Consider the following 24,194-nt stretch of genomic DNA (forward strand, 5'->3'; position numbering starts at 1 on the left):
TCTCGATGGGACCCAAAATTCGATCAATCCTGTCTCAAAAATCGCCTCCTTCTTCAGACCCGATTTGTCTAACCTGTAAGATCAATTATTATTTTTTTTTTCAATTAATTGGTATTATTATTTAAAAATATAAATTTATTATCTACAGATATTTAATAAAATACTGTTTATATATTGAATAATTTTTTTTTAATAAATTGATAATATTTTCAAATCGGGCAGGTTCTGCCCAAACGATCTGAATAAGGCCCTTGTTCTTTTATTGCAAGGTTAATTTTAATGTTATAATTTATGAACCGAACAATAAAAACGTTACTCCCATAAAATTGTAAAATGGTTCTCTCTGCACGCGATTCTTTCCAGCTGTAAAACGATTTATGAACTCACGCACACACATATGTATGTCTGGGTGGGTGTATATATATTGCAAATATAATTGTTCAAACTTTCACCATGAATATAAAATATTCCTGCAATTTAAATGATTAATTTCTCCGTACTTTGTCTTTTAGCGTATATTTCAACTCTCTAGTGCCTCATCCTTTGAGCAGAAATCAAAGTTTGCATTATCTAAACACCATACAATTATTAATTAATTAATAAAAAAACACAAAAGAACTTTGAAAATAAAAGGAAGACCAAACCACCTTTTATAAGATTTTTGACATAATTATAAGTACATTTTGTTGTTTGTAAAGGTACAAAATATCCCATTAAATGAAAAATAATTATATTGCAAATATTACATTAAAGAACAGAATTATTGACAATATTTTATTAAAATTATATAAAAAAATTATTTAAATTTAGTTTTTTGTTTTTTGTCTCTTGAAACTTAAAGAAAAATAGAAAAAATGAGTATATCGGATCAATGCTTGAAAATACCACAAAATAGATAGAAAATAATTTGTTTTTTCCCCTCCAAATGAATGTTACGTCATTTAACCGTTTTACTGATGAGAGATCAAAATTACCAAAAAATTAGCATATAAAGACCAAAACTCCATGCCAAATTGTTTGAGGACTTGTAGAGTGGATATCAGAGATACCTATCCAACTATTACAAACGAATATGGAGTACAAAACTTTTTAATAGATTACAGACTAAAATAATTACAAAAATTATAATAGTTAGAGAAATAATAAGAAATGAAAGAATCAAACGAAATAAAATACTGCAGTATAAAATAGGCTCAAATTCAAGCCAGATCCACAAACACAAAAGGGTACACGGTCACAAAAGTCCCGCACCCATAACCCAATTCACGGTTGCACTACTACTAGAAACACCACAACAGGTTTTATCTCTCGATCACAAAGATATCTCTCTTTCTTGGTCACAGAGACCTTAATCACAACAGATTCACAAAGAGCTTAGGGTAGAAGGTAAGTGATAACTGTTCGTCTCAATATCTTTAGGCCGAGAAGGGACCATTGTATTGGCTAAGGAAAACTCCTTTGGAAGCCGAAGACATTGGAGGAGGAGGATCAGAGAAGATTTGAGAGAGAGATAGAGCAGTCGGCGCAAGAATTAAGAAGAAGGAGAATGAGGACAAATGCTAAGGTTACTAATTAAATAGTGGAGCAGTCTGGATCAGGTCGAACGGGTTGTGGGTCAGCAGTGGACCGTCCGGGTGAATCAGGTAAGTGGGCCTTTAAAGACTTGGGCCATAAAAAATATAACAGGACTAATGCAATTCTTATACAAATCATACGGTAAATATAATTGTATGTTATAAATTTAGAGAAATTCTAAGTTTATTGCCCTATCATTCCTAATAGAATATAAAGAAAACAATGTATGGCTTTCCTCAAATCACTTTCTTATTCTCTTCAAAAGCCTTTTTTACAAATAAAATACATGGTCGTATTTATAGACCACCAAAATTGTAGTTACAAAATATACCTTAACTATTATAATTACAAATCATAATGGAGAGATACAAAAAGGTATAACTTAATGGATATTAAAAATGAATATCAAGAGGTGTATGCATTCATATACACATATTATATATAATATTGTATTAATTTTTAATTAATTATAGTTAGTGAATTATAGATCAATTACATGGGACAGGAATAATACGCTGAGAACTCATCTCAAACTAGAATTTCCTATGATCTTAGCAGTATTCACAAATCACAACTGGTTAAATACCACTTGAACATGGTTTTTCAAAGAATCTGAATACCTATTTTATGTTCTGTCAGAAGTGTTTAAAACAAATAAAACAGGTAGATTACATTTTTCATTTCTGCTCTGACACAAGTTTTTGTTGCATCACAAGAAAAGTTAAGGTATGGTGTTTCTCCTCTTGTAATGTTCTTTTACATTTCTTGAGGATGAGTTTAAATTGTTTCGATGCTGGAATACCTCTGTTAAGCGTTTCAGTTGAGAAAAACGGAAACCAAGTTAGCTCCAATTCGTGTCATTCGAGTGACGGGATTGTTCTTGTTTGTGTATTTTGGTCTTGCAACAAAGCTATTTGGAAATTTGTCCGTGAGAATTGGATGGTTTTTGTTTTGGATTTGTGCTTTCTTATTATCAAGTGGCACTTTGCTCTCTCATTGTCTGGTTCTGCCCGTAATTTGTTGGTCTTTTTGGTGCATTCTGTGTATTTTCTTTTGCTATAATGTTAATGAGGTTGTTGATATTCTTTCTTTTTTGATGTGTTCTTGAAAAGAGTGTTGGAAATCATGAGTGTGAGATGGCCAAGGCTTTTGACTCCCACTTATCTCTCACAGCTGATACGCAGCCAGAAAAACCCGTTAAAGGCTTTGGATATTTTCAATGAAGCTAAAACTAGATACCCCAGTTACCGCCACAATGGTCCGGTCTATGCTGCCATGATTAGGGTCCTAGGAAGCTCAGGGCGATTGGCTGAGATGAAAGAAATAGTTAAGCGGATGAAAGAGGACTCTTGTGAATGCCAAGATTCAGTCCTTGCTGGTGTAATCAGAACTTATGCCAATGCTGGTTTGTGGGACGAAGCCATCTCTTTGTTCAAGAGTCTTCCTGAATTCAATTGCGTAAACTACACAGAATCTTTTATTACTCTTTTGGAGATAATGGTGAAAGAGTCCAAGCTAGAAACTTGTTATCACTTCTTTGTGGAGAATTGTCGAGGGTGGGAAATCAAGTCGCGGACACGTTCCTTGAATTTACTTATGCATGCTCTTTGTCAGATACACCGTTCTGATCTTGCATTGCACATTTTTCAAGAAATGGGTTATCAGTGGTGCTATCCTGAAAGGGAAACATATAGGACTCTGATGAGGGGTTTGTGTGAAGATGGAAGACTTACTGAGGCCACCCATCTGTTGCACTCAATGTTCTGGAGGGTTTCTCAGAAGGGTTGTGGGGCTGATGTTTCTGTATATAGAACACTGTTAGAGGCTCTATGTGACAATGGAGAGGTAGAGGAGGCTGTGGAAGTACTTGAACACGTCTTGAGGAAAGGTCTTAAGGCTCCAAGAAAATACTACAAGCAACTAGATTTTGGCCAATTCCACCTTAAAGATGAAGCAGGTATCAGTCAAGCAAAGGTTTTGATTAATGAGGCTTTGATGCAAGGTGGATTTCCTAGTTCGGATGGTTACAGAGCAATAGCAATTGATCTCTACTCAGAAGGAAGGATAGCTGAAGGCAACAAGGTGCTCGAGGAAATGCACAAGAAAGGGTTCAAATCATCTGAGCGAATATATGAAGCCAAGGTGGCAGCACTGTTTGCAGCAGGCAAGGTCGATGAAGCAGTGGATGTGGTTGAAAGGGAAATGATAGCGAACAACTGTGTCCCGACAATTAAGCTGCATAATATTGTAATAAAAGGACTCTGTGACCTAAAAGAATCTACTTGGGCTATAAGGTACTTTCAGAAAATATCGAGGCAAGTCTCTTGTGTTCCTGACAAGAAGACGTATGAGTACCTAGTTGATGGATTATGTCATGATGGTAAATACATGCAAGCTAGTCGAATGTTGGAAAAAATGCTTATCAACTCTTACTGGCCCGGGGATGAAATATACAATAAACTTATCCATGGCCTGTGCTTAATAGGGAAGCCGTATAAAGCTGTTATTTGGCTGGAGGAGATGATCAGCCAAGCTAAAATCCCAGAAGCATCTGTATGGTGTTCATTAGTATCTTCTGTTTGTCTTGGGAGACAACAATCTGATATATGGACATTCAATGATTTATCTAGTTGATGGCTTTATTTAAGCCATAAGAACATAATGAAGTATAGATAACATTTTATTATAAACAAAATTGTGCATCACACTGATAAATCTCTGTATTGAACTGTCTCAATGTCTTAAAATCATCGTAGTTCTTAAAGTTAATTTTCGTTAGAGTACTTGGTATTCTACTTATGTGTCAGAAGAAAATTAGATGTAATTTTCTGATATAGTACGTAGTTTTGTTTCAATTAGAAATTGCATCGTGGCTCCCTCAAGACTGAAATCTTTTGATCCATATGTGCAACCAATCGTTGTGCTTGACGTCACATTATTTCTCTTCTTGTGATAAACCTTCAGTAAGTTGGCTTTTCTACTCTTGTTCTTATTTCTATCGATTTGTATCCTTTATTATGGAAAAAAAAATGCAAGACTTTTGAATATGAAAAAGGTTTAAATATAGAGAAAGTGGAGGAAATGAAGCTTTTGGAGAAAGATCTGACTGGCATGGCTGAAGAAGTAGATAGGCTACTTGCCGAGGTGTAAAATGCTGAGAAGAGGCTAGTGGTAATTCTTTTGTGTTCATACTTTGACATCCCATCTATGACTCCTCTTCCTTCCCCTTCTTATGTACTTATGATGCTTCAATATCTATTCAGTTCCGATCCTATAGACCGGCCCCTACATGAACGCAGATAATTTATATCCGCCTCCCGTTCAACTGGTGGCTATGCTGCAATTTTGGTGGACCTCATTTTATATGGATGGTGGGGCAGCGGTGGAGGGAATGAACCCATATGCCGTTGGCGGATTTGCAGTTAGCCCTCCAGTAACCAGTGTTCCTGCAGTTGGTGCTGGCTGTTGTTGCTGGTAATCCTTCCTGGGGAGTGATTTATAATACGTCCCATACTCAGATGTTCATGAGCTGCAAAAGAGCCTTCTCTGCTTTGAGGTATTGGAGAAGTGAACTGACTTGTTACCATTTTCACCATAGCTGATCATATTCCAACTTTTGATCAATCAAATTGCACAAGGGCTTCTGCAGTTTGTTTTCGGGATTTCTTGTGTAAAACTTCTTTGGCTGGCCAGTTTTGGTTTCTTCAATTGTAAATTGTTGGTTGTATGTGTTTGATGCATTTCTTATTCATTCCATTTTGTTGATTGAGCATGCCAACAACGTAGTTTAATTCATATAAGATATCTCGAATTAAATGTGAATATAAATACACATAAGTGTTTAAATATGTCATAAACACAAAGGTCCTACTTGGGTTAAACATCTTATGTGCTATTAATAATTTTATGGTGCCATAACTCATATGAGACATCAATGGTTACTAGCTCTTTACAGTCAAAATGTTTCTGGTGATAATCTACTTGGGCAAGTGTCGGCTTCACTGTCATTTTCTTAAGTTAAATTTAAGATGTAATTCAGTTTCTGCAGATGAAAGATTTTATATATAAAAACTTGCTGTGGTAATCCTTTCTCATGAATATTCTGAATCATATTGCTTGGTTGGACAAAGTTTCCTTTTCAGGCTTTCCGAAAATCTCTATGTTAAGTGTCTTTGCATCATTATTTATGACTTTCCCAAACTATTCTGCAATGCTGATGACATAATCTTCACTGTACTTTCATTTTCACCATGAAATGTTGACCACCCTAGAAGGTTTGAGTCGTGAATTATTCTGGAGACAAATATTAACATCCATCTTACTCCGTAGGAGCTTCAATAGATGGTTCTGGAATGTGTTCCAAATGAGGAAATGCCGACTCTAAGTAGCCAAGCAACAGCAGTATATAAAACTTAATTAACTAATGAATATATTATTGAAGTTTACATCCTATAATACAAATCATCAATAAGCAAATCAACAGATGATGCTCCGGAAGAAAATTACAATATTTATCAGGCAACAACAGGGGTAAGGCTTTTGGGCATAAACAATGATCCTCCGCTGGAGGAAACTTTTAGAGGCTTCAACCTTTGTAGAATTGTAGCTCATACTTTGTAAATGTAGTTGAGAGCATTAGCATGTGATTTATAGTCATTGACCATGTCCTGTGACGCTGATAGTCATTCACCATGTCCAGCTTGATCATCCCCTTGTCTGTTGTTAGTACAATAAGGTATGCCGTTTCCATTTCTCCAGCTTCTGAATCTTTATATAGCTCAACGTGCATGTCAAGGACAATACCTAGACAAAAATGAACTCATTTGTATCATGCTCTTCAATTTGTCTTGGTTCTATTATTGCAGTGAGCTTATCATCTCTAACAATGTTATACTGGAAGAAGTAAGCATTTGATATGAAAATGAACATACTTTCCTTTTGTCTTGCAAGAGCATTCAGCATGTTGAGTTTCTTCATTTTGAGAACAACCTGAATAATTCAAGATTAAGAGCTTTGTTCAGACTGCAGGACAACTATGTTGGTGTATTCGAGCTAAATTTAGTTTGATTCTACTTGGATTAACAATTCTGGTACAATGGTCAGTTGCTCTTTCTTTCTTTGTAAAAGAATCAGGAGATCATAGTTGATAAACAATACCGGTGTGAAGAGAAAATGGGCAATGTATCAATACCTTTCCTTCATTATTAAGGATGACTGCCACTGACCTCAGCAAATACCTTCCTGTTTCAATATTATCAGAAAGAAAAGATAACTTGTGAAAAGAAATAATTGTTAAGAAAATAAACATTGGGGAGTGAACATTTTTTAGATTAGAAACATAACAATATAAATGCTACATCTTTGAATGATTCTGGCTTTTGAAATGAGGGAAGCTACTTTAGCAGCCAGAAGATGTAGTCAAGAAAAACTAAGGGAAAATAGAGGAAAGGTGAAATTTCTGATGTTTAGAAGAAGTTATTCTTGTTTTGTTTTTGCTTTTAATATTTGGTTCTCATTGCGAATTGATTATGAAATCTTTCATACCATCTGTTGTCTCAATATTGAGCTCTGCACCCTTGGCCAGAATTGATCTGCATTGCTCAAAGTTGAAATCAAGTTCGTTGTTATCCTCAAGTGGCAGCACTGGAGAACTACCATTTAATCTGTTTTTGTATCCTGATCTGGCTTTTAGAGTATCAGCTCCTCTTATTGCTGCAACAAAAAATTGACTGAAATATCAACTTCTCTTATTGGACAGGTCAACTCATAATTTTAAATGATTACTGCTAACATTAGAGGATAGTTCGTTACATGTTGCAGCTGCGGCTGTTAGTGTTACTATCTCATCAGCACTTGTGCCGCTGATGGCTGAACTTATTACGCTGCTGAGCTGCTCTCTCTTTGCCCCCATTGCCTCTGCCACCTTTGCACATTGTGCAGCCACTAAGGCAGCTGCAGAAGCAACAGCAGATTCCTGGGTCGTGTTTCTGTCATTATGTTGCGAATTTTCCGCTGCTATTGCAGCTAGGGCAGCTGCAACACCGGCCACGGATATTGCTGCATGAACTTCTGCCTTCTGTAATCTCTGCTCTTCTTTCCGCCTCTGTTTTATTTCTTTCAGCCATTTTTTGATCGACACGTGTTTAAATGGTGCAAGTTTCCATGGCATCTGCATTTGCATTATTATAAATCAAAGCTACTTGCAAAAAAAGAAATGCGCTATTATAGATGGGAGCTTACCCATTTCCGTCTGAAGTAGCTGTTATAATTCACTTCTGGGTGCATTGCTTGTTGCATCCATATCCATGACTGAGGAAAGACGGTGAGGACTTTATCAGTTAGTTATATTTAATGTTAATATTACATAATCATGTCTTAGATCATCGTTCTTTCTTCTCTTTTCCTTGTGACTTGTTCTACTGATTCTGTGATAAACTACTCATTTTCATGCTATGATCACTTCAATTCTCATATCCTGATGAATTTGTAGATACTGACAACTTTTTCTGCTAATTCTACTAGTTACCTTTACATCGTTGGCTTTCCAATGAGGCACAAACTTGTCATCGGCATCCATCTTTGCACTCTTATCCATCTTCTGCAAGTATACATTCATATTCTGTCATGTAAAACTGCATAGTTTATACGTATATATGCATGCATCCAAGTTCCATAAGAAGATAGAGCTCCATAATCAACTTACCATAGACGGATATTTCATATCATGGTCGAATACTTTTATTGAGTTGTCCTGAAGAACAAGTGACTGCTCTTGTGCCTCAGGTTGGAAAGCCTGAACCGCGAAGTTGCACCAAGCATTTGAAAGAAAATCCATCGTCTCTGGATGAGCTTGAGAAAGCGTTGACCTGTAGTCAGGATCGATCTTCGCTAACGCCATGGAGTCTGATGCTTGGATTCAACTGCAAATGTTCCTTAATATAGGTACCATTTTTCTTCACTCTGCTGCCCTTATTATATTGAGCTTTAGTTACCAGCATATATGGTCCATAAGCATCTATAAAGTTGTTGTTTTGGAGCTGTATGGTAAAGGAAAATTTCGGGGAAAACTGGGGAACAAGAGAAGCCTACTCACATCATTACAACTAGTTGGATTACCCCATCTAATGCATAACTTTGAATTGTATAAGCATCTACGCATGTGTGAATGAGAATATGAAATCCATGGCAAATGAGTGCAGCTTCTTTTATGTCAACCCCCCCCCCACCCCCAATTCTTTTCTTTTTAATTAAAATGAATACGTGATTAGATTACAATTGGAAAATAGGGATGGAGCCAGAATTTTTAGTTGTTGAGAACGAAATATTTTAGTTCACAAGGAACAGTAATATTAAAACTTTGGATCCCATATAATTTTTATAGGGAGAATTACACTCTCCTTTCCTGAGGTTTGATTTAATTTACCTAGCTAAAGCCCCTATAGTTTGGAAAATCACATTTAACAGCTCGGAGGTTTACTTCCTTCTAACAAATAAATCATTCCATTAGTTAAAATTCATTGAATTTGCTGATATTAACAAAAAACTGAATGAAAATTGATATTTACCCTCGATTAACTTATTAAAGGTCGAACAAATTTTTCTTCGACTAAACTATCCATATAACGGTGATGATATGTTTCCTTACATGCATTAACGCGTGAAGACGTATAAGGGTAATTTGGTTACAAGAAGATTTATTAAAATTTGCAATAAATCAGTAATAAGTCAATCGGGGGTAAATATAGATTTTTTTTTTACTTTTTTATTAATACCATCAAATTCAATGAATTTCGACTAACGGGGGGACTTATTTGTTAGATGGAAACAAACTTCAGGAATGCTACGTATAATTATATCGAATCTCAAGGAAGCAGAGTGTAATTATTCCTAATTTATATATTAAATTCGAGATTATAGACGTCCGGTTACGTCGTGGTTCCCCACTAACTCCATCTACGGCTGGAAAAAACATCGAAGCTACCAAACTTGAATTTTGAAATATTAATTTGTTGGCAATGGAAGTAAGAGGACCCAAATATGCTTATGTAGATAAGTAGATTGTGTTTGCAGCTAGCTGGAGTAGAGCCCATATATACTTTGAATTGGAAACAACACATGCTAGCCACTCATGAAGCATATATACTTAAATGACTACATTGAAAAGATAAAGAAGTGTATTTTATACCAACTTCTCTTTATATCTTTAAATAGGTACCAGAAACTCTAGCAAGCATGAAATTTTTTGAGACAAATAAGTGACAGAAAGACTATCTAGAGCTGTCCGGGGCCATGTCTTTGCTTCTTCCTCATCACAGATACAGATTGGTGTGTGCAACACCAAAAAGTCTCGACGATGATGAATGATCGTCGTTGTAGGGAAGGTACATTGATAGACTTAAGACCTAGTAAATTCACCTCCTGTGTTTACATTGAGATGACTGCATTACGTTAATGGCTTGTGTCGTGCTACCTAAGTGGGTATTTACCTCAAACGGCTGTAAAATGTCGGGTGATCAATAACTGCTTGAAGATTTACTTAAGTTGGTGAGTTTGCTGCATCTAGATCATGATCAGGGTATGAAATTCGCACCAGGCCGAGGAGATATTCGGGCGTGTCCCACTTGTTGTAAATCGCTTGTGTTCTCTTAAGAGATGCTTTCAACTTTCTGACAAGTACTGGGAAAGTGAATATGATGAATATTAGCAGAACTGATGAAAATCAGGAAATAAACTGAAAATATGTGTGCTGAAAGTTGGATATGAGAAGTCGAAATTGCCCTTGCACTCATTTATTTTGTTCAGATGACTGGAGGGTAATCTAGGAGTTTGGATGGATATATGAGGAGCTGCTTTAACTGTTAATAGCTGAACACGGGTTGAACTGAAAATGACCATAAAATATAGCAACACATATGTCAGAAATGAAACAACTAAGGCTCCATTTGGATGGATGAATTTGGACTTATGTGAATTATTTGAAGAAAATAATTCAAACAATTTCAAACTAAATGAATTTGAAATTCATCATAATCCCACTAATTATAATTCAAAACCAGAATCGAAGGACTTAAGATCATATCCAAATTAACATTGTCGATTTTCTATTATAGCTTTGAAATTTTTAAGTTCAGATCCATCAATCCAAACACACCGTGCAAGTTAAAAGCTGCTTAAAAGTGATCACAACTTTGTGTTTGCAGACATGCACTTATAAAATCTAGAAAAGCTTAATCAATGAGGTGTTCTATTATGTACCATCACAAACACAAATAAGCCCTTTTGGAATTGCATTAAGAAAAAAAGAAAGTAGATGTCTATAATTAAAGTTGGATTATAATATATTAAAACAAAGTTATTCTTGATTACCTTCTTGATAAACAAATTTAAGTGACGATTAGCTTTTTTGAGAGTAATGATTGAGCAAAGTGCTTTGTATCACAAGGTGTAATTGTTTCAAGTTGTCAATAAAAGTTCTGGGATAGCTTTTATGATGCTTGATTTGCTACTTTGAGTATGGTTGTATCTTTTATTTCAATTAATATATACATATCATGCGTATGAAGATTTCATTATTTATTTTATTTAAAAAAATTATATACGTAACATATATATTAAATAGAGTAGAAGACTCAAAAAGATTTAAAATAGAAAATCGAAATCTTGATTTGATGGGCTCTTTAATTAGCGATGAGACATCAATAGCTTTTTTGCTTGATTATTTATCATTATCTATTCTGAGTGTGTTGGGGGTGAATTCATAAGTTTTTTAAAATATTTTATAGAGAAAAATATTATTTTAGTCCGTTAAGTATATCTAATTTTAATTTTAATTCGATAACTATGTCCATTTTTGTTTAGGTCTAGTAACTCACGAAATTGCTTAGTTTTAGTCCTTTAGTAGATTTTCGGACAATTTTATCTCTATGCAACTTTTGAAAGGCAGTTTTAGTCCATATGCATTCATAGAGATAAAATTGTCCGAAAATCTGCCAGAGGACTAAAAGTAAGTAATTTCGTAAGTTAATGGACCTAAATAAAAATGGATATAGTTATCGGACTAAAATTAAAATTAGGCATACTTAGCGGACTAAAATAATACTTTTTCCTATTTTATAAGATATTTAAGAGCTTATAAACTGTTATAAAGTGTGTTTGGTATTTTTTTTTTTTTTTAAAAAAAAGAGCTTATAAGTTCTAAAAATAAGATTAGGAGCTTATAAGCTCTTTTTTTTTATTTAAAAGAAAAGTAAGAGTTGCTAAATTATTTTTAAAATTTTAACAAATTTCTTCAAATTAAATATTTTTCATTAGTAACATGTTACAAGCTTTATAATTTTATTTTATCCAAATATTTCATGAACTTATATCTCAAAATAAGACCTAACATCTTATAAACTCTAAAAATATTTTATAAAATGTACGAGCTTATAAGATCTTTTAAATAAGTTTAGCCAAACACCCTCAAATTTTTTATGGTGTTTGATTGTAAAAATATTTTCTTATCTGAATATATATATATATTTCAAACACATCTAACTACTTTAAAGGAAAATTTATTACATCAATTATAACCATTACCTTTTTTTTTTTTTTTAATTTAATGAGATGAGATGAAATCACGAGCAATCATAATTCAACAAAAAGTAAAGTATTATAGAATTGGGAGTGCTTAGTCAAAAGTAATTTGGTACTAAGATTCATAAGTAGCGTAAAGCAGGAGAAAATTCTGGTCATAATCATTACCCCCAAGTTTCCAAGCAACTTCACACACCACTTTCATTGCTTGCCCAACAAAAATCAAGAATCAAAGTGCTAAGGTGTTCATGGTAATTTCCATTCAATTCAATTGTAAACTTTACATTATCATTGCATCTCCTTCTATTAATTCATTCTTTATTTAGGAAAAAAATGCAATTTATTTCTTTGTGATATAAAAAATGAGCAAAAAATTTTCGATAAAAAATAAAATAGCAAATTATTCCTGTATTTTGAAAAAAGAAGCAAATTGCCCCCCTTATCTAAATCATCGATAGGGAGGTAATTTGCTTCATTTTTTAAAAAATAAGAGAGAAATTTACTAATTCTTTTTTCAAAGGAAGTATTTGTTCATTCTACATATATATATATATATAAATATATATATTTATCAAGGGTCAAATTATAAATTTATCGTGTTTAAAGATGTTCGGATATAAATAGTTAGTTGATAATTATGTTTTAATCATAATACATATAAAAGTATTTTATTAGAAATTTATGTTGAGTAATTGTGGACGTAGATGATGAAGATTCTTATGTTTTATGTTTATTTATTTATTTTTTCTTATATTTTCTGCATACATTTACGATTTGTCAAAATAGTTTTCTTACAAATTACCCATATAGTACAAACTTAAATAGGTGGTGTGTACACCCCATCATTCTCGAGATATGAATACATTATACTAAAGAAAAAAAATTAATTTGAGAATTTATTTTACTTTGAATTGATCAAAATTTATGATATAATTTTAAGGAAAAAGTATTACTTTAGTCCGCTAAGTATGCCTAATTTTAATTTTACTCCGATAACTATATCGGACTAAACAAAAATGGACATAGTTATCGGACTAACATTAAAATTAGGCATACTTAGCGGACTAAAATAATACTTTTCTCTAATTTTAATCAGTATCTATACTATATATAAAAGTGTGAATGTTTCAGATGTTTGTTTCTCATTATAAAAATATACTTATACCCTTACTTAAGTAATTTTTTTTAATAATAAATCATAGTCATAAAAAAAATGAACAATTAGTATATTAATAAATTTGAAAATATTTTACAAATAAAAAGATATCAATAAAAGAATACCAAACAAAAATATTGATAACAATTAAAAGTAAATTTTAGAAATAATTAGATACTAACAAATTAGTTGTAGACTAAATTTCAATTGTATGCTGACAAAAGATAAATATATTTTTCTTTAGAATATATTTATAGAAAAATAGTTTTGGTTAACAGAAGTTAATAAGTATTTAAGAATAAAAACAATTATCGGGAAATACAAGTACCACTTTTTATTAAATTTAAAATTATGTCTGAAAATTTAATTATTTAGAGAATCTCTATTTGTTTTTTTCAATATTAGATAATCGCATATGCACATAAATGATTAAGTGGGTGTCTGACTGATGAGCTTATTAGTTCTTTAAAACATCTTATAAGATATTTTTAAAGTTTAAAAATTCTATAAAACTATTTCATAATTTTTTTTATAAAGCTTATAAGATCTCAAAAAAAGTTATTCATATTCTCATAAGCTCTTTAAAAAAAAAGTAATCCGAAACCCTTTTCATAAGATTTTTTAAGTTATTTTTTGTATCAACTTGCCATCTCAAGTTTATAAAATTTTGTATTTTGTCATTAATAACTGTTTTTTCAATCAATTTTTTTGTCAAAAAAGGTCACATGCAGTGCACGTGTGATATTTAAGGGTTATATGATTTGATTTTTTCACATATACACAGCTTGTGATGTTTTTTCGACAAAAAAATAAACAAAAACCCTCTTATATATGGCAAAGAGTAAATTTCGTAAGGTTGAGAGGGTAAGTTATTACATAAATAAAAAAATTTAGATGTCAAAGTGTAAAAACGTGTGTAGTTTGAATGATAATATGTAATTTTTCCTTGATTTTATTTTAATATTAGATTATTTTTATATATTATATTTTACTTTCACACTAATTTATTTCACCCAAGATAATCAAATATAATAATTAATAAATAAAAAATAAAAAATTTAAGTTTTTAGGATTAATTTTTCTTTTTTAATAGTATCGAGCAAATTTTTTAGAAGAGAATTATAAATAATACAATTAAATAATCTTTAAATAATTATTATTATTTTAAAATATAATTGTATATACTAAAGTTTCGACGATAGAAATATAAATAAAATTATGAACTTTAATCTCTTTTGTAGCTAATAAGATATAGTCACCCCTATCTATATATTTCTACACGTGCAACGCACGTGGTACGTTCTAATCGATAAAAAAATATAGAAAAATTGGTACAAAATCAGTCTATTTTACTGACTTGTTTTTTTGTTTATTTATTATTTTTAAATTGACACTACCGTTGCCACTAGCTGTTACCCTCACCGTTGTAATTAAAAAAAAAAAAAGGATAATTTACAATGAATTCTTTGATATTTGTTATAATTACAAATATTCTCTTACTGTTAAAAAAAGTTACAAATACATCATCGGGATTAACAATTGTTCAACAAATACGCGTGGGTTGTCCAAAGAAGTATTTTTTAAACTATTATTAATTATAAAAAGATATTTATAATTTATGATAAATTTCAAAAGAGTCTTATTGTAATTTATTCTCAAAAAGCAAAATTCAAGAAAGGGATATCTGGCTTCTGGGCCAGATTTCTAAGCCCAGATGCTACTGTCTATGGTAGTTTTCTGGGCTCACGTAGTTGGGCCAAGTCCAATGTATGGCACATCCAATTTGTTGGAAAACTTATGCAGAAATGCAACAACAATTAGCTACAATTTTTCACACTATTGAATTTCTTTTGTCGACAATCTTTTTTATTAGTGGCTTGGGTTTCTAGAATAAAGACTATTTTGGTGGTGGAAATAAATTGTAATAAAAGTTAAGCAGTAGTTTTAAATTGAGAGTGTTCGAAAATAAAAGTCAAATATAAAAAAGGATTAAAGTTCGGTGTTTTTGAAAAACGACTTAATATTTCAATTTTATCAATAAGTAGTAAAAGTTGGTATCGAGTTGTTTACAGCTTTTTTGCGTAAATCAATTTAAGTTAAGCTATTCAAAAGTGAAAATTGTAACATAAAATACTCTTTTAAACTTATTTTCAATAGTAACTTGATAAATACTTATTTTAAACAACTGCACACAGCCCCTACGTCCGGCTCAACAAATGAACATCAATCGATTGACTTTGTATATGTGTCTTCAATTCTTGACATTTTTTGCACACACGTTACGACTAAACTATTTATAGCTTTTTAGTTATGATCAAAATATTTATTACTATGAATTTTAGATATAGTTAATGTGGCTTCGCATGTCTGCTAGCTAGTTGTAAAGTCATGCATGGTTAACTATGTAAAATTCATCGTAATTTTTTATTTTTAATCATATATAATAATAGATCATGGTAAAATATCGTATTTCTTGTAGTCAGTGCACCCGCCATTCTCTATAAACATACCGTGAAAAGACTGAAATAGAGAACAATTTGGATCACAGAATTGAATTTGAAGGAAGATTTTCAGCCGATTCATATTAAATGAATTTAAAGTCTATCATTATGTTACAAACAAATTCAAGAATTTAAAGTTCTTTGCAGCATTGAATTAACCAAACCAAGTTCAATGAATTTAGTACTATAAATTTAAAATTCATCTATCCAAAATTCTTGAAGTAATGAACATAATATATATGTTGCAGCGATTAATGAGAGCAATAAGATATTAAGGTCTAATAATATAGTAATTGTGGACAAATGGAAACCCGAATTCCGATTCAATTTTATAAATTAAAATCAATTATATGACAAGTGTAATAAACTTCTCACGACTCCGTATGTACATATATATATATATATATATATATATATATAGCTACATTGATCTGCTATGGCATTAATTACCTCTCCTCGATCTTCCATAACCTACTAATTAATTTTCCAGGGAGAAAAAAGAAAAATCAACACAAACAAAGAGAAAAGAAGAAGAAGAAGAAATTTATAATTAAAATTGATGATGATCACACAGACTTTCTTCCAAGCTGCCAGCAGCAAGACGTCGCATTACATCCACCTGAACTCGAAGGGAGACGATATAATCTAGGGTTTCTTGAATCAAAGACACTTCATCCATTCCTTCTCCTCCGGGTAGAAGACTCTTAAGCACACTCGTCCTGTTCTTCACCAGTTTCCTGGCAATGGAGCTTGGTTCCGTGACCCGTCGAGGTACAACCCTTCTTCTTGCAATAAGGCTTGATCTTCTCAAGATCTTCTTGCTGCATTTCATCAACCCGGATGCGGCTCTCATGTCTTGTTTGCGGCCTAGTACTTGTTCGACGAGGATTCTGTTAGTACCGAGGATGTCGGCCATTAGGGCCCGACTCCACCGAGTTGCGGGCTTTCTGGTTGAAGCAATGGCTACATCTGCTGATAATTTTATGGCTGTTTTTCTGTCCATGATGCTCATGTTCTTGTTGAAATTGCTGTAGGTGTGGAGACCCTTTATCCATTTCTTGAGGAATTCTTGTTTGAGCAAGACTACTGATGAATTGCACATTGTACTGGATGATGATAAGTTTGAGAAAAATAAGATTTTAATGCTATGTAATAACGATGATGCATGAAGATTTCAACGATCAAATATGAACTGAAAAAGAACGAAAATAAGTACCTTGATTTCATCGAACTGACAGCGGAATCCCTGGTGTGAACACTGCAGAACAATGTAAAAGTTTCTTGGAATCCGACAAAGTAAGACAGAAGCCAATTTGAAATTCAGACAGACAGAAAAGAGAGAGAGAGAGAGAGAAGGAGAAGAAAGGGGATGAAGAAGATTATATATTTATTTTGTGAAAGAAAGAAGGGGTAGTGGTGGGGCAACAAGATAAAGACAGAGCACATGCGGGCACATGGAAGTTGACGGCCCGCATGTCCAAACCCTAATTAAACACACTATTAATTTCAATTTATATATTTGCATATGTGTGTAGTTATTTAGACTACCATTTATGAGTCTATGCCCTTCATGCAATGTAAGTTCACCGCATTTATAGCGGGAAATTGGTGAAATTTGATATTTTTAGTTTTTTGTTTTACGCAGATTTTTAAAATGATATCAAAATTAAAAAAAAATATTCAGCATATTTAGTTTTATACTTTATAATGTTTTCAAAATGATTCAAAGATTAAAAAAATTTGACATATTAATCCCGCAAATTTCATAAAATAGAGAATTAAATATGACGAATTTTATCAATTTTAAAATCATTTTGATCAAAATCCGGTAAAGTATATTAGGAGTAAATGTGTTGAGTCTTTCTGTGACTATTTTGAAAATATCGCAAAGCAGAGACTACAAGTGTTGAACCTCCTACCCTAAAAGGTTAAAAGTGTAATTTTTTCGGAGGAAAATTGCGCTTTACGTTCCACAGATTTGTCCCTTTGCGATTTTGACCATATTATTTTTGAACTCATCACATTACATCTCATAATTTCAAAAAAATTTGTAATTTTAGTCTCAAACCTTAATTTTGTTAAATTTCGAACAGTACATCCATGCATTACATGAGCTCGACTAAATCTTCATACTAAAATTTCAAATTTTTAAAATAATGAAATTCAATGCCGTGAGCTAAAAATAATCGGAGCAAAATTGAAAAAAGCTAACTTATGAGACAATAATTTCCCCACATTTATAGCTAGTTTGACAACCAAGATATGTACGAGAAATAAAACTATATAAAGTCGCCAAAAGTTGACCATATTTCAATCGACTATCAATGTCTTTCCCACTTTTCTTGATCTGGGGATGGAGTAGATATTGCTAGTAAAGAGGCACATTTAGAGCAAGAACTTTTAGGATTGAGAGATAAGAAATTAGGACAATTTCTTAAAATTCTACTTAGTTTACATGTAATAAAACTGAAAATACAGGGAATTAAGTAAATTAAGAGGCTGGAGAGTTACCTTGTCCCATCGTCCTAAGCCGCTGAAAATTTTATATCACATTTTGATGTTATACTAATATATAATTGATATATACTTCTTGAAAATTAGATTCAATATATATATACAATTATGTAAATTAATTTAAAAACGAAATAAATGTGCTGATTTGACTTCATTATGTAACACGAAAGTGGAATACAAGATGATATAATTAGTCTACCAAAGAATAGGGAAAGAGACGATAAACAGTAAGTCGATATAGATTTTTCCTTTCTTTCATACGTCTTTCTTCTCGTTTCCATTAATTAAGTTCATCGATGGCTGATAATCTACACTGAAGACATGTGTGACTCATTGAAAATTAGGGAAAATGTATTTTTTGTTTTGTAACTATGATGAGATGGCAATTTTTGTCCACTTCAATTTTAATATTACAGTTGATGACACCAATTTTAAACAATAACATACTTGGTCCAATTTCTGTCGAAAAATGCCTAGTTTACTGGGAAAAAGGCACATTATAGGCATGTTACGACAAGACCTCTATTCTGGTGAAATTGACATTTTTTGGCATAAACTGAACGAGATATACTATCTTTTTAAATTTATTTTTCTCAATTGCAAAACTAAAATCGGAATGGACCAAATGCACTATTTACAAATTATAAAACGAAAATTCTCTCTCCTATATAGTTATTTTCAAATAATATAGAAAAAATTTTTGTTCTAGAACTTGAGATACATATATTAGACAACAAAGTTAAACCGTGCATCTTGTGATGGAGTTATGTGCTATACAAAAAATCACACACTTCCATTACGTACGTGTCTCATTTGGACATCATAACAAGATCATATCTAATCCATAATTAAGTCAAATCTTTTGTTCTAATCCTAAGACTGAAATAAGGTAATAATTATGCAATTAATGATTTATCAATTTTGATTCTTAAATTATTAAAAATATATAGTGTGATATGATCCAATTTGTGAGGGTTTTGGTAGTGATGATGATGGATGAGGATAATAAACCAAAGCAGCAATCATGCAAAAAAAGTAGATATGGGAAAGAAGAGAAGGGTCCCATCCCACTCCCAGTAGGATTGATTTACAGCAGTGATTTTGGAAGAAAGCAAATGCCCACATGCTCTCCACATGTGTTCTTTTACAACTCTACAGCTGTGAGATGTAGGCGATTATGATGCATTGCCACCCAGGCGTGGAGTGATTCTAGCGGTGGCAGATGAGCCGAGTCTCTTTACAAGCCCGAGCCAATATATTCTTGTTCGACGTGGAGTGATTTAAAAGTGGCAAAATGAGCCGAGTCTGCTTGCGAGCTTGACTAGAGAGTTTGACTAAAGCTCAACTTGAGGTTGAATATATATTTTGAAGCTGGAGTCAAATATATTCTTATTTGATCGGCATTCGAGTTTTTTTAATTTTATTTATTTTAAAGGATTTTTATTCCGTTAACTACACATACAATAGTATACTAAGTTAATATAGAAAATATTTAATAATATATTAGAACTATACTCAAGCAATACCTTATATTTAAATTTTATATCATCATACAAAATGGTATTTCAATATCTATTAAAAATAAGGGTTAAATTGTATTTACTGCCCCGTATGTTAACGGGGTAGCAAATCAGGGACTCTAGTTAAGGGGGGTAGCAAATGACATCCCAAAATTAATTTTTTTTTGGTTATTTAAGGACTCCGGCAACCGGAGTTTTCAAAAGCGTCGAAATCTTCCTACCTGGACACAAATTAGGTTCCAATTTGGGGGTTTCGCTGATGTGGCTGTGGTGTAGGAAATAATTTCCAACTAAGCCAAAAAAACACAAAAGAAAAATGAAAACCAAAAAAGAAGAAGAAGAAATCTCTTTCCTCTCAAATCGACCGAAGCCTTCTCAGACAAAAATTCCTAACCCCCAACACTCCCCATCCCTGAAGAAGAAGAATGACCCCAACTCGCCACCATTTTCCCTTGCTCCGAGCCCGACTGTGCGAAGATTGAACCAGATTGCATGATGTCTTCCATGCCCAGTTGGACACATTGTTATTGTGGTAAGCCAGCTTACATTCGCACATCTTAGACTGACCAAAACCCAGGTAGACGATTCCATTCATGCCATGACTACAAGATATGTAGACAACGTTCGTTTTTCCTTTCTGTTTTTTCATTTTTCGTACTCTCTAATTTTTTTTTTTTTACTGAAAACTGTAATAATGGGTGTAGATTCTTCCAGTGCGAAGATCCTCCAATGTGCTCAAGAACAAGGTCTGTAATTCCTAGCTTAGTGAGGAAGATGAATCAACTAGAAATGGAGAAGACAAAGATGGAAAAGAAGATAAAATTTTACTTCAAGTTGCTTGCTTTTTCATGGTTTTTTTTTAAAATTTTAATTTGGATGCTAGGAAGTGGTGCAAAAATAGAGTAAATGGATTTCTCAGTTTATGTAATTGATGGTGTTTTGCTATGTAAGGTTGAGATTAGTAAGGATTATGAATTTGATTTTTATGTTTCTGTTCCTTTAGTAATGCATTTGTTCCTTTATGTTTATATTGTCTTAAGTAATAACCTGCGAATATAATAAGCTATAAACATTAAGTAATAGATTATATTACAAGTCAATGTGTAATAGTTCAAAAGGGGAAGACGAACTGGTAGTGCTAACCAGAAATCGCAGTCTTTGTTGCTTTACCAAAGGACAAATACCACAATCATGATTAAAAGAACCGAACTATGTTTTATTTCAGGAAAATGGATATGTTTGATTACAATGGGTGATGGATGACCCAACCTATTGTGCCACAAAACACTATCACTATTGTGAAATACAGAGCAAGTGGTGTGAATAAAACGACGAATGACATTAGGATCGAAGGAGGTCGCATCTAAGCGATATAGATTCCTAACTTGCTTGCCCACCGCTTTAACCTGCTTAGTCTTCCGGTCCTGAAAGAGGAAATAAAATGGGTGAAGAACAACTTCGATCAGTAAAGATGAACAAATTTTGTGAACGGACATGAGATTGAACTGGAAAGATAACACCAAGAAAACATCTGTAAGAGGTAGATTTTTGTGAAACATAATACTCCCTGTATGAGTGATAGATCAAGAAGTCCCATCGGGTAAGTGGACAAAGGTCGGATGAGTGAGAGGAGAGAGATTATCAAGAGTGCAAGTATTGCCACATATATGATTAGTTGTCCCGTATCTATAATCCAAGAAGACAAAGAAGTATCCGCAGAAACATTATTGATTTATACCTGCAAAGTCATCAATGTGTGTCAGGTTGCCTTGTACAGTAAGTTGCATGGTATTTCGCATCAATGCAAACAGCTCCTGAAGTAGCTATTCTTTCGTGCTCGTCTGTGCCAGATCGCTCTTCTCATTTGCGACCTAGGCAGCAAAACCTCTGCTGCCGCTTCCCTCCTTCCTTTTCTTTGCGAGCTCTTTGTACCAGTCAGGTGTCCCATGCAGCTTAAAATAGGTGCTCTGCTTGTGCCCGGTTCAATGAAAATGCGTGTAGTATAGTGATCGCTTGTCAGTACTAATTCTCTTCCTCTCAGGTCGTATTCCACTCCTCTCAGGTCGCGCTCCACTCCTCTCAGGTCGCGCTTCTTGCCTTATATGTAAGGCTGTGCTTTCAATCTCAACGATCTCCGTCTAGACCTTTTTCTGCTTCTCCACACTCTATATGATAGAGTAGGCCTTGTTAATGGAAGGAACCGGCTCCATGACCAGCAATTGATGGAGTACAATCTCAAAAACATCATTGAGCCCCATCAGAAATTGCATCAGTTGCGTGAAAGCAGCTAAGTCCTTCACTGCCTTCCATGCCCCACAGGTACACCCGCTGCACGTGCACTGGGGTGTTGGCTTTAGTTCTGCCATTTTGTCCCACAATCTCTTCATATTCGTAAAATAGGATGACAGAGGAAGATGACCCTGTGTCATTGAATAGATTTGTCTCTGAATTTGGTATAACTGAGGCCCGTTGCATTCTCCATAGCCTTGCTCAAGGTCGATCCAGAGGTTTCGGAGGACTTCATATACATGAAGGCCTCCACGATGTCCTTGGATATAGAGTTCAAGATCCAAGTTGTCACCATACTGTCAACCTGAATCCACTGTTCAAAGAAGGGGTCATTTGCGGTGGTTTTTCGAAGATTCCATCAATGAACCCCAATTTCATTTTGGCACGAAGCGCGCATTTGATTTCAAAACTCCAGTTCAAGTAATTGTTCCCAGTGAGTGGTGTACTCACCAATATCATTCCTGGGTGATTAGACCCATGAAGCTATAGCTTCTCGGGCAAAGGCTCCATTTCTGTATGACTTCTCAGCGAATCACCGGCTATCGTCGTAATCTATGGACACCGTATGCAGAGTCCTTTAAGAGAAGGCTCTGATACCATGCAAACTTCTCAAATGAAGAAGAAGAGTAGTGCCTCCATTCTCAAATCAATATGGAGAAAAACTAGTATTCATTTATCATGAAGAAAATACAATGAGAAACTTGTATAAATACAACAAGAAGGAATCTAGTTAACCGATTGCTAACTAACCAAATCTATGAAATAATCAAAAATCGTAACAAATTATTAAAAAGGACAAATAGCTAAACTGTACAGAAAAGGACAAAAACAGATCATAGGTCACAAGCGATGATCTGGTGAGGTGGTGATGACTTGGTGAGATAGCGATAACCTGGTGAGATAGCAATAACCTGGTGAGATAACGATGAGACCTCGATCCAGCCTGCGATCTGGTGGACTTTCTACGATATGAGGAGCAGCAACGCGACCTCGAGTTCGAACTAGCAACCTCGAGGACTTACATATTCTTCACAAATCTTAATAATTAATCATAAATAAATATTGTATTTGTTATATACGCACTTCGTTGAATTGGTTTCAAGGAAACATGGACGCACGTAGGCATGCATTTCAGTACATGTTTGCCAAAAAATCTACCAACATATATTATATAAATAAATAATATAATTATATGATTGAGAAATATATATATATAGGAGCAGAGATAGATACATGTGCACACATGGGATTGTCCTAAGAAAGCTAAGCAATGTTCAATATTCTCCAATCATTAGAGCTGCAATGGATTGATACAATGAACAAATCTTTTTGGATATTCTTAAATACGTTTTATGAGTTGTGATTTTAATTAGATTGTATATATATGAATCGTGTGTTGGAATTTGTGTGAGTATTTAATTAATTAATTTACTACCTTTAATGTTTATACAATTATTGATCTCAGACAACGTATATATTAATTACATAATTTGATCATATGAATGAAAGTTAATCTGGTTAGAGATTCAGCCAATGGGAGGTTTCAACTTTGACAGAAGTACAGCGCCAGGAAACAAAAATGCCGTTTACCCACGATTAGTGTTGCCATTAATTAGATATATGGATAATTACATGACTCCCTTCTCATAAAATTTGGTCTAATTATAAACGTAAACCCTTCATGATTTGGATATTATATCTGATATTTCTAAGTTTTGCTTCAATTTAACAAATAAATTTCTATATTAATCGAAATTCACCGAATTTGTTGATATTAAGAAAAAAAATAAAAAAAAATTATATTTACCTCCAATTGACTTATTACTAATCTATAATAGGTCAAGTAAATTTTTTTATGACCCAATTATCCTCATACTTTTTCACGTATTAATGCATGTGAGGATGTATATCTTCACTGTTACAAAGGTAGTTTAGTTTGAAAAAGAAATTATTTAACCTGCAATAAGTCATTAATAAGTCAATCGAATATAAATATCAATGTTTATTCATATTTGTTAATATCAGCAAATTTATATAGTGAATTTTGACTAATAGAAAGACTTA

General features: G+C 33.1%; 4 protein-coding genes across 11 annotated transcripts; 1 reads left to right on the top strand and 3 right to left on the bottom strand.

Moving 5' to 3' along the window:
* The first annotated feature begins 2,055 nt into the window (after positions 1–2,055).
* On the top strand, positions 2,056–5,309 carry EMB3101 (Tetratricopeptide repeat (TPR)-like superfamily protein). 7 transcript variants are annotated; one of them, XM_088877805.1, is made up of 4 exons: positions 2,056–2,301; positions 2,749–4,538; positions 4,631–4,746; positions 4,839–5,309. In XM_088877805.1, the coding sequence occupies exons 1-2, from the start codon at positions 2,203–2,205 to the stop codon at positions 4,207–4,209; spliced, it is 1,560 nt and encodes a 519-aa protein (XP_088733931.1). In that variant the 5' UTR covers positions 2,056–2,202; the 3' UTR covers positions 4,210–4,538; positions 4,631–4,746; positions 4,839–5,309. The 7 variants fall into 7 exon arrangements, with proteins under 7 accessions (XP_088733931.1, XP_020547814.2, XP_088733933.1 ...); XM_020692155.2 differs by having other exon boundaries at positions 4,643–4,746; XM_088877807.1 differs by having other exon boundaries at positions 4,643–4,746; positions 4,875–5,309.
* An 836-nt stretch (positions 5,310–6,145) lies between these two features.
* LOC105155633 (auxin canalization protein (DUF828)) lies at positions 6,146–8,523 on the bottom strand. 2 transcript variants are annotated; one of them, XM_020692158.2, is made up of 8 exons: positions 8,279–8,523; positions 8,102–8,173; positions 7,816–7,884; positions 7,387–7,744; positions 7,120–7,287; positions 6,767–6,816; positions 6,507–6,564; positions 6,146–6,378 (listed from the first exon to the last, which is right to left on the bottom strand). In XM_020692158.2, exons 1-8 carry the CDS (start codon positions 8,471–8,473, stop codon positions 6,161–6,163), a joined length of 1,188 nt encoding a protein of 395 aa, XP_020547817.2. In that variant the 5' UTR covers positions 8,474–8,523; the 3' UTR covers positions 6,146–6,160. The 2 variants fall into 2 exon arrangements, with proteins under 2 accessions (XP_020547817.2, XP_020547816.2); XM_020692157.2 differs by having other exon boundaries at positions 8,102–8,194.
* Positions 8,524–16,113: 7,590 nt separating this feature from the next.
* Positions 16,114–17,182, bottom strand: LOC105155635 (transcription factor IBH1-like 1). The gene is made up of 2 exons (XM_011071536.3): positions 17,024–17,182; positions 16,114–16,913 (listed from the first exon to the last, which is right to left on the bottom strand). The coding sequence occupies exons 1-2, from the start codon at positions 17,032–17,034 to the stop codon at positions 16,358–16,360; spliced, it is 567 nt and encodes a 188-aa protein (XP_011069838.2). The 5' UTR covers positions 17,035–17,182; the 3' UTR covers positions 16,114–16,357.
* A 4,824-nt stretch (positions 17,183–22,006) lies between these two features.
* Positions 22,007–22,589, bottom strand: LOC110011582 (uncharacterized). The gene is made up of 2 exons (XM_020691939.1): positions 22,581–22,589; positions 22,007–22,426 (listed from the first exon to the last, which is right to left on the bottom strand). The coding sequence occupies exons 1-2, from the start codon at positions 22,587–22,589 to the stop codon at positions 22,007–22,009; spliced, it is 429 nt and encodes a 142-aa protein (XP_020547598.1).
* Between the last annotated feature and the right edge of the window lie 1,605 nt (positions 22,590–24,194).

Source organism: Sesamum indicum, linkage group LG2, assembly GCF_026168435.1.
Source record: "Sesamum indicum cultivar Baizhima isolate 11 linkage group LG2, ASM2616843v1, whole genome shotgun sequence".
In the NCBI taxonomy this organism is placed as follows: Eukaryota; Viridiplantae; Streptophyta; class Magnoliopsida; order Lamiales; family Pedaliaceae; genus Sesamum; species Sesamum indicum.